Source organism: Hyaena hyaena, unplaced genomic scaffold (genome assembly GCF_003009895.1).
Source record: "Hyaena hyaena isolate Hyena2069 unplaced genomic scaffold, ASM300989v1 scaffold_60, whole genome shotgun sequence".
Taxonomy (NCBI): domain Eukaryota; kingdom Metazoa; phylum Chordata; class Mammalia; order Carnivora; family Hyaenidae; genus Hyaena; species Hyaena hyaena.
In genome coordinates, this window is record NW_024080692.1 from 3,588,744 (window position 1) to 3,606,850 (window position 18,107).

At 48.2% G+C, this 18,107-nt stretch overlaps 1 protein-coding gene across 1 annotated transcript in view; it reads right to left on the reverse strand.

Moving 5' to 3' along the window:
- Positions 1-17,235, reverse strand: part of RANBP9 (RAN binding protein 9) — an 87,677-nt gene extending 70,442 nt beyond the window's left edge. The window contains exons 1-2 of the mRNA XM_039231844.1: positions 16,577-17,235; positions 2,831-2,942 (exon numbers count right to left, since the gene is read on the reverse strand). Of these exons, the coding sequence (XP_039087775.1) occupies positions 2,831-2,942; positions 16,577-17,135 (671 nt within the window). The 5' untranslated portion in view covers positions 17,136-17,235. The remainder of the gene's footprint in view (positions 1-2,830; positions 2,943-16,576) is intronic.
- Positions 17,236-18,107: the final 872 nt, after the last annotated feature.

The window sequence follows — 18,107 nt, forward strand, 5'->3', positions numbered from 1 at the left end:
AAGAAAACGTTATTAAGAAAATCATAAGAGGGGGAAAAAAAAGAAAAAGGAAAATCACAAGAGGGCACCTGAGTGGCTCAGTGGATTAAATGTCTGACTTCGGCTCAGGTCATGATGTCACGGTTTGTGAGTTCGAGCCCTGCATCGGGCTCCACACTAGTGGCACGCAGCCTGCTTGGGATTTTCTCTCTTTTCCCTCTGCCCCTCCCCAGCTCATGCTTTCTCTGTCTCTCAAATAAACACACCTGAGAGAGAGGGAGGGAGGGAGAGGGAGAGGGAGGGAGACAGAGACAGAGAGAGACAGGGAGGGAGAGAGAGAGAAAGCAAGCAAGCCCGAAGAGAAAGTGCACTTACAGTACTGTTCTGCAGTTATAAAAACTCTCTGCACATAAAGTACACCGTGTGGGTCAAACCTGTGTCATTCAAAGGCCACTTGTATACTGACTGTGGTGGTGGGTACATGACTATTCACATCTGTCAAAACTATAGGTCCGCACACTACAAATGATCAATTTTACTACATGTAAAAATCACCTAATTTTAAAAAGTAAAGAAAAAAAATTGAATGAGGGGTCCTGGCAACAGAGAGATGAGACTGAAAAATTACAAAGGAGTCAGTCACATCACGAAGGACCCTGCTAAGAAGTTTCAGATTTTGTTCTCAAAGCAACAGGTGCACCAAACAATCTCTCGAAGGGGACAGGCACAATCGTGCCTGAAAGAACACTGCCAACAGTCACCACCTGAAGTAAGATGGATGAACCAACCACCTCGGTAATTTAGGGGACAAATGAGCAAAGCCGACTTAAGGGAGAGGCCACAGAGATGGACAGAGTAAGTGAAAGACTGGAAGCTCTCAAGTTTCCAGCACTAGTGAAACCTCTGACCAAGCGACCCTGGAATGCGTGTGGGACCCTCAGATGCAAACACCGGGTCAGATGTATGGGTCTGGGGCTCAAGGGAAAAACACGAGGTGCAGTTTAGAGTTGAGATGCATCAGGGCACCTGCAGCCATGAAAATATACGGTCAAGATCACACAAAGACAGACTATGGAGAGTAAAAAGGTAAAGAGAACCCTGGGAATCATCGTGAGCGACACCAGCATTAATGAGGCTGATGGTATAATTTAAGTAAAAAAAGAACTGGCTTATTGAGTATGCAGCAGCAGAGTAAAAAACGATTATAACCCGGTGCTTATTTCAGTCTGGGGTCTCTCACCCACTCTATGCTTGGCTTCTCTGATTTTATCTTTGCCTTGATCAACCTGGGAAAACTAGGGGGTTAAATAAGAAGTTACCACTGAATTCCAAGGTTTCACTTTCCATATTGCTGACGGTAAAAATGTTCCACAAATACAGAGGGATAATCTATTAAATAGACTTGTCAGTTAAACACAGAAGAAGCGCTAAGAGAGGTTAAAGGATTCACTTCAAATACAGGTCAACTTACTCAATAACTCAACTGAGTCAACTCACCCAGTAAGTTTATCTTGGTAGTTGGACAAACGACTCTGGATGCTTTAAAGGCTCTCTGGGCCCCTCCCCCACTCGTGCTTTTTCTCTCTCAAAATAAATAAATACACTTAAAAAAAAACTGGGGAGTGCCTGGGTGGCTAAATAAGTTTAGAGTCTGACGTGGCACAAGTCACGATCTTGTAGTTCGTGAGTTCAAGTCCCGCATTAGGCTCTGTGCTGACAGCTCAGAGCCTGGAGCCTGCTTGGGATTCTGTGTTTCCCTCTCTCTGCCCCTCCCCTGGCTTGTGCTCTCTGTCTCTCTCTCAAAAATAAATAAACATTAAAAAAAAATTTTTTTTTAAAGGGACCTCTGGTACCACAATGAAGTTATCAGAGAGTACCAGAGGATAGGTCCAATGATTCAAGGTAATTAGTTCTTAACTAGAGATACTCACCAGAATTCCCTGCGAAGCTTTCTCAGAATGCCCATCTTGCCTAGGCCCTGCTTCTGAGAAGAGTGACTGAGGAACTTTTAGGATAAGGCCCAAACTACTAGTTTCAATAGTCCCGTTAAGTGATTCTGAGGTGTACACACACACACACACACACACACACACACACACACACACACTACTAGTTTCAATAGTCCCGTTAAGTGATTCTGAGGTGCACACACACACACACACACACACACACACACACACTACACAGTTGAAAAGCAGTGCGATAAAAGCTGGCCCCAGAATCAGGATAAGGCCCAAACTACTATGTTTCAATAGTCCCGTTAAGTGATTCTGAGGTGTGTATACACAACACACACACACCACAGTTGAAAAGCAGTGCGATAAAAGCTGGCCCCAGAATCTACAGGGAGCTCTCATCTGGAAGCCACTACACCTCATCTTAATCCCTGCCAATCACCTCCAGCTGAGAACATGGGAACATACACTTCCCTGATCTAAGCCCAAAAGTTAAAGTCCTAACCCCCATAAAATACCTATGAACCACCATTTGGCCCTGGTTAACTAGCTCTGAGAAGAGTTAAATTCTCAGCAGAATTCAGACAAAGGCAGTGTAAGACAAGGCATGGAAAATGAGTCAGTGTCTCTCTGTTGTTTAATTCCAATTCTCCAACTTAATGACAAACCCACCAGAGAAACTCTGGTATTTTACCAACTCAGGTATTAGCTTCAACCAGTATTTACGTAGAACTAGAGCTACATCTAACCTGCTACAGCAGAGCCTTCCGGTCCTACTTCACCAATTGCCAAAACTTCCAAGATTCCTGTTTTCCAATTACATCATAATTACAATAAATCAAGACAAAAATAATTATGCAAGAACGGCAATCTGTCCCACCAAAATTTACACTTACCCATCTCTTCCCTTACTGACAATTTTTACTTCAAAATAATAAATCCCACAGGCTGCTGGTATCGGATGCGTGGCACGAACGGACGCTGCGTCTTTGGGGGTTTTACCGTGACCTGCATATGACACAGGGAAGGGAAAAAAATCAAATGAGATATTCAACAAAAATTTTAAGCAATTCAGCAAACATACAGTTTTTAGAACGATATATACATTTTTGTTCTCATCAGTACATATAAAGGCTTAATGAAACATTTATTATCACAAATCAGTACGCAAAACAGCCCAAGTTAGCCATGGGACTTTTCACACTATTACTAGATTTAACACACTTTAAGAATCTGAACACATTGAACCTACCAAACTAAATATTTTATGGTAGACTATATTTTTAAGAGAAAAAAAAAGGCTGCATTTGAAAAAGATGAAATTTTATTAGATCCAAATTGCATATAATTTATACTATTGCCACTCTTTGGTCAAATGGTCTATTTTTTAAACCAGAAGCATCTATATCATAGAGTATTATTATTATTTATTTATATTTTTTAAATGTTTCTTTCTGAGAGACAGAGACAGAGACAGAGACAGAGAGAGAGAGAGCGCGCATGAGCAGGAGAGGGGCAGAGAGAGAGGGAGACACAGAATCAGAAGCAGGCTCCAGCTTCTGATTCTGACAGCTCAGAGCCCGACACGGGGCTCAAACTCACAGACTGCAAGATCGTGACCTGGGCTGAAGCCAGACACTTAACCAACTGAGCTACCCAGGCACCCCTCATAGAGAATTATTTTTCAGTGAAATTTTATATAATTAGACTGGACTGGCAAAGTAGCTTTCTTATTTTAAGAATTTACAAGTTTGGGGCACCTGTGTGGCTCTCCTGATTTCGGCTCAGGTCATGATCTCATGGTTCATGAGATTGAGCCCAGTGTGGGGCTCCACAGTGAGCATATAGTGTGCTTGGGATTTTCTCTCTGTCCACTTCATGTGTGCGCACACGCGTTCTCTCTCTCTCTCTCTCCTTCTCTCTACATAAACATTAAAAAAAAAAAAAAGAATTTACAGGTTTGTTCTTTGACATACTCTTATCATTAATTCTATACAAAGACTGATCCATAAAATGTCTTTGGTCAGTTACAGCCTCCTGAGAAATATATCTCATCTCTAGTTGTATTTTCTTTCTCTCTTTTTAAAGAAAGGAATAAAACACCACACCACTGCTGAAATCTTTAGGGAATCTGTTAGACAATGGCTTTTAAACTTTTTAAGATAGCAATTCCTCAATTCTACTCTGGGAGGACTTCCTTCCCTCACAATCACCTCCCCTGTCCCTTCCCCAAGACAAATTAGCTTAAAAGCTAGCATCTGAGCAAAATCAGCTAAGCAAGAAAAGATATGCCCATAAAATCACAAAGAATAAAAACAGAAGCTGAAGTAGCATGTCAGAAAGTACTCAACAATGAGACAAGTCCCCACAATTGCCAAAAGGGCTGTCTGAGAAACAATGCTCTAAATTATCATTCGGTGTTGAATATGTTTCCCCCACTACAAACTTAGGTCATTAATCCTTTAGTCATCCTATAACACGACCTTCACGGGAAGAAAAATTCCCATTCTCAAATTTACCATGTTTCAAAACTAACGTTCTTCTTCCAAATAAAAAAACTGCATCCTAGCATTACAATAAGCCTCACACACCAATGAGATCTCTCCCCTTACCATACATTTATCAAATTACATCATTAAACAGTTACGTTTACACTTGCAATGCAAATTAGCAACCGTTCACATGGCCCAAAAGAAACTGAGTGATCTCAGACCCTCCTTTCTATGAAAACCTGGGTCCATAGACGTCTTAAGTATGTATGTTAATGGGCAAAAGTGGTGACCGCTGAGAGGTGATAAAATTGGTGAGGAAGATAAAAATGGAAGCAGCAATATGAAGATGTCCCTGAAAGTGCTTTACACAGAGGCATTTAATAAATTATCGTTTCAGCAAAACTTTTTTTTTTTCCCCCAGTAAAAATGTGTTCAAATCATTGAGTTGCCTGGGAAATGGCAGGGTAAACTAAATGAGTTTTTAAAATTCAGACAGCTAAAAAACAAATCTAAAGAAAACCCTGTTAACCCTAGAGTCCTAAATCAACTTTTAGTTGTAGTTTTGGTTTTCTGGAAGAGAAGCAACCAAAACTTTCAGGGATAAAGTAGTCTCAAGGTACATTTAATAATAATAATAATCAGGGTGGCCCAAGGTACATTTAATAATAATAATAATAATCAGGGTGACTGGAGGGCTCAGTCGGTTAAGCGTCACACTCTTGGCTCAGGTCATGATCTCACAGTCGGGGAGTTCGAGCCCCGTGTCAGGCTCTGTACTGACACCGTGGAGCCTGCTTGGGATCCTCTCTCTCCCTCTCTCTCTCTGCCCCTCCCCTGCTCCTGCTCTCTCTCAAAATAAATTTTAAAAATGATGTTGATGAAGGGGCACCTGGGTGACAGTAGGTTGGGCGTCCGACTCTTGATTTTGGCTCGGGTCATGATCTCAGTTTGTGAGTTTGAACCCCGCATCGGGCTCTGTGCTGACAGAGGCATGGAGCCTGCTTGGGATTCTGTCTCCCTCTCTCTCTACCTCTCCTCCCCTTGCGCTCTCGCTCTCGCTCTCTCACTCTGTCTCTCTCTCTCTCAAAATTAAATAAAAATTTAAAAAAATGATGATGATGAAGATAAATGACAAGTCAACATACATTTAATGTTAGGTGAAAGGCCCTTCTCAAAGAGTACTATAGCTGTTCACTCGTTTAGTGTTCAAAACCACCTATGAAGTAGGTACTATTTACTATCATTTCACAGTTGAGGAAATTAAGGAAAGATGATGAAACTCGCCCAAGATCAAACTGCTATGTGAGAATTCCAAACCAGGATTTGTGCTGGGATTTACATTCAAAAAGTCTGATCCAGTGTGAGCTCTGAACCCCACAGAAAGGGTTCAACGAGCATTCTGGGATCACTTCACTTGTATTCCCAGCTCCTATTCTTGCTACTTTTATGGGAAAAGAGAAAGAAAATTAGTATTGGAGGGCAAACAATCTCTCAAAGAATTAGGCACTTCTGTATAGATTTCCTCATTCAACATCTGTGAAATGGGTAATTTAACCTCACTTTAAAAAATGGAGAAACTCTGGGGCACCTGGGTGGCTCAGTCAGTTGAGCCCCCGATGCCTGATCTCAGCTCAAGTCATGGTCTCACGGTTTGTGAGATCCAGCCCCACACTTGGGCTCATGCTGACAGCACGAAGCCTGCTTGGGATTCTCTCTCTCCTCTCTCAGCCCCCACCCCAAATCAATAAATACACCTAAATAAATTAAAATGGAGAAACTCTTACAGATGTTATATAACTTGCCCCGAATTAGTAGAATCATGGTTAAATCCATATGTGAATTAAAATGCCCTACGTTTTCCCCCTTAAACAAAAAAAGCTGTAAACAACACAATCATCAATCTTCAAGGTTCGATTATGTTCTATTTAGACACTGTAGAAAAATTCTGTGAATGTTAAAAGGATTTGTCTCATTTCTAAAATAAATTAAACTTAACGGTAAAGGCCTAGGAAAAAGTTTAAATGTCAGATTAAAGGAGACATGCTACCTCCTAGGTAAGGCCTGCAGTCTTACTACTTCTAATAACACTCGTCACCAGGAAGCTTATGACCTCAAATCCTGTGGTGATCACAAAACACTACCTCACACTACCAAAGGACACACTTTCAAACCCAGAAAGTCTTCAATGTGAAGTTTTTTCTATAGGATTCAGAGAAAAAGTACATTTACTGCTTCAAAACTCTTAAGGTTAGCGCTTTCATTTCACAACCTGTTGATTCCTTTTTAACTGCAAGGAAAAGGTTTTGAATAAAGCCCACCTCCCACTCCCCTCCACTCTCCAACGTGCAGTCAACTGCCTTTCTGGAAACAAATGTCTTCCTAGGGCCGCTATGCCCCCATGCTGTAACTTTCCTTCCTAAGAGCCTCCTATATGCCCAGGAAAAAGATTAAGAGCCTGAAAACTGTCCATCTGGCCCGCCCCCAGCACTTTGCATCACGTACCTGCACCGGCCACACTGGCCTGACCAGTCTTCACCCAAACCATTCCCCTCACGGGAAAGCTCCCCCTCCTCCTCACCTAGCTACGTGCAGCTCATCCCTTAGCTCTCAGGTTAAGTTTTCCTTCCTCGACTACTCTTCCTCTAGCCTCTGACTTGGTCTAACCTCCTCCTACTATGCCTCAGCACATGCTCATCCCATCCATTAACACGCTTAACACTCACATTTTCACTCCTGGGCCTCTTCCACTGACCTCCTACTCAGGAGCCAGGCGCTCAGTTCTGACATCACCTGAAACTACGTGGCCTCAAAAACGGTCAATTCTAGTGAAGTGAGTTTGGCTCCAAAACACATTTCTTGAATACAAATTAGCTCACGTGTACTTGATAAATACGGGAATGTCGTCGGCATAATAAAGAAGTCACTTAGTTCACAACACAGCTTTCCCCAGTACGTTAATGAGTTGAAGAGAAAAACCGAGCAAGACACAAAAAACTCTTAAGTCAAAACACCCGGGGCACCGACACAAGTGCCCTCCTACAGTGTCCAGCGTTTGGTGGCCTTGGGAACAGCTACGCCTGCCACTGCATTACGCCGTCTGGGGAAAGATTCAAGCACAACACTGATCAGCAAGTCCGAAGCTATTCCCTCTGTGTTTATATCAGGATGGACTTCCGCGTCCCTTGCATATTTACTTTATACTCTGTGATAATCCACTACTACTTTTTTTTGCTACCCAAACTGCCCAGCCACTGGGAGCTTTTTCACCCAGCTCCCCTGACATATCTCCAGGATGCGGTTTCTTGCTGTTTGCTGCTTCCTGGCCCTAGAAGCTGCTGGGGGCTCATCTTGCCCCCTACTCGCTGCCCTAGCCCCAGAATCAGCCATTCCTCCAAGGAGCCCTGGGGCTCCTTTTACTGGCAAATGGCATTAGAACCCAAGATCTGGCTACCAGGTATGCTCCTCGTTCCCGGGGTGTCACTGCTTTTAGGCTTGCTCACTGACAAGAGGGAGGAAATCTACGGATGTATACTAACTACTAACCCCCTGCATATACATGTATATGTGTATATATGCATACACACACACCCTGTATACATCTACACTGCTATATGTAATCATCTGTCTTTGCATTAAACCAGACAGGAGTTCACACTGAGTCTCCAAGTTTATTACCACACCGATCATTCTAACCTCCCTCTGCTCCTCTGTAAAATTCCACCCCAACAGTAAGAAACTTCGCTCCCACCATCCACCATCCATTTAATTGTGCAATTCCAGGCTATGTGTATCATCGCCTCTGAATTGTTAATCTATATCCCCATGGGATACAGCGCTATCAGTAAAAGTTCAGTTTTACAGACTAATGATTTCCAAAGTTACCTGGGTCAGCACCTTTCCCCCTCTTCTCCAAGGCTGTTCCATGGATTTGTAACACAGTCAGACTGGTTTGTCACATTCTGCATTTTACCCTGGGATGTCCCCTCTCCCCGAATACACTTTTTGAAATGTGCAGACATAAAAGTGCACTCTCTACGGCTGTAAAGCTCTGCGGGTCTGATAAATACACAGTGTGACGTAGCCACCATTACAGTCACATACTTTCACTGCCCTACAAACCCCCGGAGCTTTGTCTACCCCCCACTCCCCTCCCCTCAAGTCCCTGACGACCTCTCATTTTTTTTTTTTACAATCTCTTTAGTTCTGCCTTTTCCAGAACGTCAGGAAATTGAAATCATACAGTATGTAATCTTTTCACACTTGCTTCTTTCACTTAGCAATACGCATCTCAGGTCCGCATATGCCTCTGCACAGAAGGCTAGCTCATTTCTTTTTATCACTGAGTAATATTCTACTGAATGGATGTACCACAGTTCACCCATTCACCTACTCAAAGACATCTTGGTGCAGTTTGGGGCAATAAGGGGAGAAGTTGCTATGAACGTTCACATGCAGGCTTGTGTGTGGGCGACGTCTTCAGGCCAGCGGGGTAGAAGCTCGACTGCTGGTCAACCCAGGCTGAGCTGTTAGAAAGCGCCCCAGGGCAGCGCACTGCAGAGCGCCGCCGCACTGGCGACCCGGCCAGCAGCATCCAGCCCCTGCGGCTCTGCAGCCTCACGAGCACTGGCGCTGGCAGGTTCTCTTTGGACTGCAGCCACCCGAACAGCTCAAGTCTGTATGTTCTTCCTTCGTTTGAAAAGCGGGTATCTGAAAAGGGCTAAACCCTGAATCAGATTTTTATTTCTGATTGGACAGCTGCCAAGAGCTTACGTCTCTGAGAAGGAAGCCCAAACCCCCGGGCTCAAGGCTGTGAAGGAAGGATCCCAGCAGCCTGGGATGCCAGGCCCAAATGCCAGCAGAAATTTAACCGGGCTTCTGTTTGTGTAGGACTGTTATTTCTGTGGTGCTCTGGTTACAAAGTTCCATAGGTTTCAAGCAGTCTGCGCCAGCCCTGCTTTCCCCATAAGCCCCGTTACCTTCAGTGCCCAATCTTGTGGAAAACCTCAGGTTTTTCCAGGAACACATTTTTGGCACTGGGGCTGCAATGCCTGTATCTTCCTCTAGGACACAACTCCCTCTGCTCTCTGGTTCCTAACCATTCCGCGTCCACACTCCTCTTGCACATCAAGGGGTCAAGGGAACTCCCGTTCCCTGAGCCCTGCCTTCCCCCCCACACGCCCCCGCGCCCCCATTTCTCCTCTTCCAGGACGGGCTACGTGGTAATCACTTAAAAGCTCCCAAACATCCTTAATTTCTCTCCCACACCCATCTTCTGCCACACGCAACCAGTAAAACCACAGCCTTAGATCAATATTATAATCCACCTCCCTCCTCCTGCCCGGGGCAGGTGGCCTCTACCAAGTCCAACAACCTTGCAAACAGCCCCCACTGTGAAGGAATGACGTCAGCTGGGCTCTCCACTGCTGTCAGCGGTGTACTGAGAAGGCTTTAGTTGGCGTGTGCGCCCTTCCCCGCGATGGCCGGTCCACATCCCCATGGCTCTCACTTTAATGAAGCCAGCAGACCGCCTTGCCTCCTTCATACACTGGCCTCCGCTACTGTGCACGGTCATGTTCTACTCCCCACTCTCCTATTACAAACTGGTCAGCGTCCCCTGCAATCGTCACCTCTCCCCCGCTTAGAGAACTCTGTCTGCCCTCCCTTCTTCAGGCCTGCCCTGTGCTCAGGAACCACCCCCCACCCCCACCCCCCCACCCCCGCCCGCCTGCCAGCAGCGGCAGGCTGCCAAGCTCTGCTCCTTTCCCCTCTTCACTCCCCTTCCCCTCATCCTGTAGGGGCGGTGGCCCCAGAACCCCATGGGCCTTGGTGCATGTCATGGTCAGCAATGCACTGAGGTTGGTAGTAAGTATAATAAACTTTTTTTTTTTAACATTAAGGTAATAAAAGCAAGTACTGTTGCTATTAATTTCCTGGGTCAAAAGGTCCATGAAACATGGACATAACATTTCCTGGGACTGCGTACATTCGACTAACATCACACTCTCATCCAACTTCAAGTCACTTCTGTTTTACCCACACGGCCAAGCTAAAACGACACTTAGAAAGGATACGATAGCCTCTAACACAGTCCCAAAGAGTTTTCAGGGACGGTTTTGACTACGTGGATTTTCAACTTCTACACTGACATCAGACGCTAATCACCAGGCGCATTCAACCATTAAAAAAAAAAATTCTGCCTTACCCTCCATCCTCCTCCCGGTTTCTTCCCCTATTTTCTCAAGAGTAATCTATATTCACTACCCCTCTGCTCAGTCCCTACTATATACTCTGCTCACTGCCCCCATCACTAAATTCAAACTGCTCTCCCCAGGTCACAATGATCTAATTTCCAAACCCAGTGGAAAACTTCACCGGTCTCACTGCGCCTATCTGCCGCATTTGACACTAGAGGTCACTTCCTCATTTCTCAGTACTCTGCTCAGCTTCTGGGACACCACGCTCTGCCCCGTCCGGGTACCTCCTAACTACTCTTTCTTGGACTCCACCCAGTCTTTTAATGTTGGCGCTGCTCAGGGCTCCATCCGCAGCCCACTGCTGTCACCTTATCTGCTCCCTCTCATACCCTCAGTGGGTTCCAACCACCACCGGGAGGTGACTCCCAGACCAGCCATGACCCAGACCTCTCTCCCAAGCCCAGGTCAGTTACCCTTCCCAGGAGAAAGGGCCTCACACGCTAGCCCTACTGAAAGTGGGGCCCCCCCGACTCTCCTTGTGCCCGAGGGTATTCTGTATTTCATCAGTACCCTTTCACCCCTACAGCTGACTCCACACAGGTTAGCACCTGCTGGGAAGGCCACCAATTCACACCACAGCACCTAACGAAAAGCTGTGCCCAACTAAGAATGATGGCAATTAGCTAAGCCAATCTGCTAAGTCCCTCAGGAATCTGAAATAGGAAGGAAAGCATAAACCAGTCAGCAGGGAGAAGAGAACAAAACAACGAGAAACTAGCAACTGAGAAACTAGCAACTGTAGCTGAGGCTCTTCGCCACTGGAACAAAGTGAAAAGTCATGAATTCCAGCCCCTGCAATGACTTGGAGACACCTTAACTCCAGAAGATCTGTTCCTGCCCTTTCTGTAAGGTGTCTCTGTGTTCCGCTGCTTGCCAGGAAGTCAGATCATATGGCTCTGTTCCCATTCCTAGTTCTCTCCAAATACACTGTAACACTTCCTTGCAGTCATTATTCCATTCCTGGTCCTTTGCAAGAACCTAAGGGAGCTAGAAACCCAAGCGTCACCCTTGATTCGTCTCCACCATCTCGTCACTTCCTATCAGTGTTACTCTAAAACATACCACAAATATGTCTGTTCTCCCTCCACCTCACCACTGGCCAAGTTCTAGGCCTTCTTTCTCATGGTCCGCCAACCAACTGTCTAAATGAATTTGCTCTTTTCAGTCCTGTACTCCTTAAATCCATCTTCCAATCGGCTGTATGACAAAAATTAAAACATGAGCCAGTTACTTCCTATTTAAAGGACTGAGGGGTGACTGAGTTGCTCAGTCGGGTAAGGGTCTGACTTCGGCTCAAGTCTGGATCTCGGCGTTCATGGGTTTGAGTCCTGCATTGTGCTCTGTGCTGACAAATCAGAGCCTGGGGCCAGCTTCTGATTCAGTGTCTTCCTCTCTCTCTCTTCCCCTCCCCCCTCTCTCTCAAAGATATTAAAAGAAAAAAAATTTTTTAAAGCCTCTGACGATCGCTCATGTCCTACACAATAAGATCTAAGCCTGGTAAAGCATCCCAAAGGCCTCTCATGATCTTTTCCCAGTGGCTACTTGTCACACACTCTTAAATTCCAACAAACTCAAACTGCTGGTCAATCCCAAACGTACACGCTAACTCTCCCTTCTGTGCTCTTAGTTATGCATTTTCACTCGTAACGCCCGGTGCCCCTTCTCCTGTTTCCTCCTCATCTTTCCAGACTGACCACTGGCGCTGTCCCTCCCGAAAGCTGTCCCGGACTCACCAACTTCATCACGGCAGGTATCGGCCAGGGGTCGATGCCCCTCCCGTACTCCACCGTACTCTTTCTAACCCTTCCCTTACTACACTTCTGCGTTTTACACGTGTTTTCAAAGACATTATCTCATCACCCTGGAGTGCCTAGAACCTGGCACAAAGTAAACAATCACTAAAAGCGTGTTGAATAAATGAATAAGCAGAGAGCAGGGCATAGACACAAATTGTGTAGCAGAATATCCGCCCTAGAGCAACTGCTCAATGAATTGCCATTACGACTAGTTTTCTACGAGTGTGAGTGATTATTAGGTTCACTTAATCGTAGTTATCAACTACCATTTTTAAAAAACTGCTTTAATGTTTATTTTTGAGAGAGACAAAGAAAGAGACAGCGCGGGGGAGGGGCAGACACAGAATCGGAAGCAGGCTCCAGGCTCTGAGCTGTCAGCACAGAGCCCGATTCAGGGCTCGAACTCTCGAACCGCGAGATCATGACCTGAGCCGAAGTCGGACACTTAACCGACAGAGCCACCCAGGCGCCCCTCAACTGCCATTTTTAAAGCTCAGTTTCCTACAATACTGGCAAAGAGATCCCTGGGAAAAGCTCAGCTTGGTTTTTAAATTCTTTGATATTAGGGAACATTTTTATATCATCCCCACAAGCCGTAAAAGATATCTGTATTGGTAGGCGAGCAAATATTGTCAAGATAGCTCTTCAACCTGAAGAAGGGCAAAGAAATTCAGTAAGTATGAAACTTAAGAAAGTGTCAAAGGCTTAAAGACCGGGGATCCTGAGAGGGACGGGAGGGAGGCACCCCAGCAATTTCATTCGATACTATTAACAACGCTTCCATTAAAAAAAGCACCTCGCCAGTTCACAGCTACTCCTATCATTTCCAACTTTCACTTACCCTGCGTTCCTTCGAAGCTGCCCTAAATCGTATAATCAAGGCCTCTGGACTTTTCCATGGCAGGAGTGTGTTCCAGGCAACGTTTTTTTATCCCCCAGAGGAAGTACTTTTAATATCAATTGGTCCTCAAAAAGTCCTAAAAGTGACCACTGGATTCTATCTATTAGCGGCAGCTAAAACCCATCCCAACTGCAAGAGGCAATACTGAGCTGGCAAGAGCACTGCCCGTGGAGTGGGTGAGAAGGGGTTTCCGGCCCTGGCTTACCTGGGACTCGGACGGCCCAGCCTCTAGCAGGCTCCCGCTTTCTCGGACCAAAAACCGAGAATTCCACTACCTTGTCCAAATCCACTAAGACACTTGTGTGGATTAAAAAGCTCTGTAAAGTCGCCAAATGGGATCACTTCACAAATAGAAAAATGCAATCTGTAACTGAAGCATTTAGGACTAATTGAATCCGATTGTCATATGCATTAAAACGCTTTAAGTTGGAATAAAGTTCTCATTATAACGGAGTCTAAACTTGTCACATTCGTACTTATTCGAAGCTGACGAGAATTTTAAAAATAAAAGGGGGCTACGCCTGAGTGTTTCAACAGTTGGTGTGTGGCTGCTAAGCAAAAGGTCTTTTTTAAAATTTTCACATCCAGTACACACACCCTGAGCTTCCAGTGCAGCCCAATCAACTGTGTCTGCATGTCTGGCATTGTTTAACATTAATCCCTTCAAATCATTTAAGGAACCATATGGCTTCCAAAAACTGTCATTCCAACTTTGAAGAACATCTTAAACACCGTGCATGGTTCAGGGCAAAAGAAACTAACGTATTTCTATTTTAAAGGTAAGAAAAATCCTTATCATTTTGGAAAATAGCTATCGTCAATCTTTTCAAATTCCGTTTTCATGCAAAAATATTTTATGAACAGTGGTTTTAATGTTAAGAGAGTCTGAAAACGCTTAGGTAAAAGTCAAAGCGGTCCAATGATCCGCTAAATAAAAACTCACTCTTCGGATTCTGTGACTTCACAATTGTATCCTCCACTACCTAGGGCACTTCTTTGCTCCCTTCCCTTCTTCCTGGGACAGAGTTGCCCAGGACTCCAGGGTGGTACACTCAGAAGGCACGCAGAAAAACAACAGGAGGAAAAAAAAAAAAACAACCCTCACACGCATTAAAATAACAAGAGGAAGAGGCAGTATAAGGGGGGGAAAGAGACGGTTTGTGACAAGGGGGAAGGGAGAGACAAAGGGGAGATGGGGGGGGTGAGAGAGATGACAACAAAATCTGTTCTTCCAGAAATAATGCTTTATGTTTATACAAGAGTGAAGTTTCCAGAAAGTGAATCTTAGTATTACACAACAAAAAGTAATAAAGAGGCCAACGGGAAAAATAATGGGAGGCAGCAGTGTCATAAATATTCCAAACTCCAACCGATTTCACATAAGCATGCACTTTTCTCTGACCCCAGCCATCAATTTTACGTAAAGGGAGTTAGTAAAGCTAATCGAGGCATGTTACAGGGCTAAATAAACTCTAATCAGAAACCCTAGATCTCATGGAAATTCGGCGCTGGAAATTTCCTTGCCACCCAGCTCGACTCACTCACTCATCTCTCTCAGAGGAAGAAGCTGCAGCCCTGTCCTGTTAACATGCCTAAAGTCACAAATGACCGCAGGACCCAGGAAAGGCAGGATTCTTTGTTCAACAACTTTCCACATCTTCTGCCTCTAATTTTATAAGCTAATTATTAACCATCAACCATAAATTTAAGATAGAGTTTGGTCAAGTGTAACAAAAAGCTTTCCGGTAGCCAGATCAGAGGTAAACACTTCATGGCCCAGCACTGCTCACACGGATTAAAACACAAAATTAAGTAACCGCCTTCACGGAGTATTAACAAAACGTCGTTAACTTGAAAAAAGAAAGCAGAGGTCCTTTTCGGCCATTTAGAATAAGGAACATAATATTCAAAACGGAAAGTATTTCTCTGGATCTATGGATAAAAAGAAGGAATATTCAACAAGGCCTATTTTTGTGCGTGATTCTTCGCAGCCAAATCATCTGGTAGATTTCTGTCGCCGTTCTTCTTTCTGATTAAATGGTAACTTACTTATCAAGGTCCTTCTCCGCTTTCAGGCCTGTACACTTTAAGAATCTGTCCACAAAAACTGTTTCTACCCTCCGTCTCCCTGTCATTAGGATCTGATTAAGACCCTTCCTTGGAGCCAATCAAAATGCGGCTGCTTTGAATGTGAAAGCTCCGGCTTCAGGTTTGGGGCCTAAAAACTGGATTTGTTTCCAGACAGATACGTTAGATTGATTTTGTTTTCTCCCGACAAGTAAAACTTGACGCATGCTAGTCATGTAGGCTGCCACATTCCCAAAAGTGTCAGAGCGATTTATAATTTCATATAAAACTGATCTGCTCAAAGCTTTGTTTTAACAGAAAGGTGGGGGGGGGGAGGGGACAAGCACAAGCCTAAGGCTGTTGGTTTTTTCCTTCTTTTTAACTGCAGGTGTAAACCGTAAACCAATTTTCTTTAAAACGCTATATAACATTTTAAAATATCCGTGTTCAATTAGACTTCCTATAACATGAGCACATAAACACAGGGCATTTCCAATCACCAGCGGTAGGTTTCTGCTCCCCTAAGCAAATACCTACTTCTGAGCTTCACCTCTTTCCCTCCCAGTTGCTCTGAGTAAGAAACACGGCCGGCAAACTTGGGGCCCTTGCCCTTTCGTCCCCGTAGACAATCTCTGGCCTCATTTTGGACAAAATCCTCCACTGATTACCCCTCCCCCTATATAGCATCCTGCTCTCCCTTCATTAGAAGTCATACCTCAGGATCGAGCTCCACCCCCCCCCCCCACACTTCCCCACGTAAGAAGAGACCGTCTGACCCCACCGCCATCCCCACTTGGAGAACAATGTCGCCCAACTCCGCGTCCGTAGATTCCTCCATCCAAGCCCTGAGATTTATCCTGAAGGGAAATCGGAGAGCGAGTTCTGTCCTGTCATCCCGGATTCCCTCAAGGCGTCCCACTCCTGGCCTAGGATCGCCGGCTCCGTTACACCTAGGAGCATTCAACTCACCTGCGGGGCCCAGGCATCTCGCCCGTTCCCCGCGACCCCCGGTCGCACCCTCCGGGCGGCGAGGCTCGGCGGGGGGCCCCGGGCCGCGGGCGGGAGGGGGCGGCGGCGGGACACGTCGGGTCAGCGGCCCCACTCCCACCGCACGACGACACACGCCCAGTACCTTTGTAGTGCACCCGCAGGTTGTTCTGAGAGAGGCCGATGTAGCTGAACTTGTCCTTCGGGCTCCAGGATCGCGGCAGCGGCGTCTCCTGCTCGTCCACCGCCGGGTAGAGGCGCTTCAGCCGCCGCTGCAGCTCCTTCTCCTGCTCGTTGAGGGCCGAGTCCCCGTGCGGGAAGGGGGCCGCGGCGCTGCTGCCCGCCGCCAGGGCTGCGGCCGGGCCGGGGCCCGCGGCGAGGCCCGGGGGCGCGGGGGGCGCGCTGGCGGGGGCGGCCTGCGAGGCGGGCGGCGGCGGCGGCGGCGGGGCCGCGGTGGCGGGGGGCGGCGGCGGCGGCGGCGGGTGGAGGAGCAGGGCGGCCGCCGCGGCCCCCAAGCCGCCGCCGCCGCCCGCGCCGCCGCCGGGCGAGCCGGCCGGAGAGGAGCCGGCGCTGACGGCCGGGGGCGCCGGCAGGACGACTCCGGAGACGGGGGCCACGGCCGCCGGCGGTGGCGGCGGCAGCTGCTGCTGCTGCTGCTGCTGCTGCTGCGGCGGCGGCGGTGGCGGCGGCGGCTGCCCGGACATCCCGGCCGCGACTCAGCCTGCGGCCACCTCCACCTCTTCTCTCCTTCCTCCTCTGCTTCCCGGGGGCGCTGTCGCTGCGGCCGCCGGCACCAGGCGCCCAGTCCGCCCGCCCCGGAAGCAGGCGGCGGGCCGCGCGCCGAGGGAGAGCGCGGCGGTTGGGGGGCTCGGAGGCGGAGGAGCGGGCGGCGGGCCGGCGGAGGCCCCGCGAGAACGTTGGGCCGGAGCGCGGGGCCCGGGACGCGGCGCCGAGGGCGGGGGCGAGGCGTGAGCGCGGGCGCAGAAGGCGCGGTGGCGGCCGCCGCGGCCGCTGCTCTCGCGGCTGTTTCCCGGCGGGCGGGCCGGGCCGGCGCGAGACGCTGCGCGCGGGCGGCGCTGGGCGAGGGGGCGGGGACGGAGGCGCGAGGGGCGGGGGGAGCGCGCGCGGCGAGGGGCGGGCTCGCGGGGGTCCCGGCGCGCGGGCCGCGGGAGTGGGGAGGGGGTGGGGAGGCGGGCGCGCGGCGGGGGCGGCGGGGCGCCTCTCCCCGGCCGGGCGAGGGGCTGCCGGCTCGGGGTCCCTCGGCCGGTCCCCGCCTCTTCCCACGAGCCCGCCGCGTCCCCCCCCCCTCCCCGCCCGGGCCCTCCCGGGAGAATCTCCTCCTACTTTACTTCTTTTTGTTGTCGTCGCCCCACCTCCCCCCCCCCCCCCCCCCCGGGTTCCCGCAGGAGCGGCGGTGCTGCTTCTCGCCCAGGCGAAAGTAATCGAGCCCGGCTGGGGCCGCCGCGAGCCCGGCCCGCGGGCGCCCGGGTCGAGCGGAGCGGCTCGGGCTCCGGGGGCGCAGCGGGGGCCCCCGAGGTGAGCGGTCCCCAGAGCGCCCACGGGCTTCCCGGGCGCTGCTGGCCGCGCCGGCCCCGGACGCGGCGAGCTCCCAGTCCGCCGCCTCCCTCTCTGTGAACCTCCTTGCTCTTTATTCTGCACCGGGACTTAATTCCTCA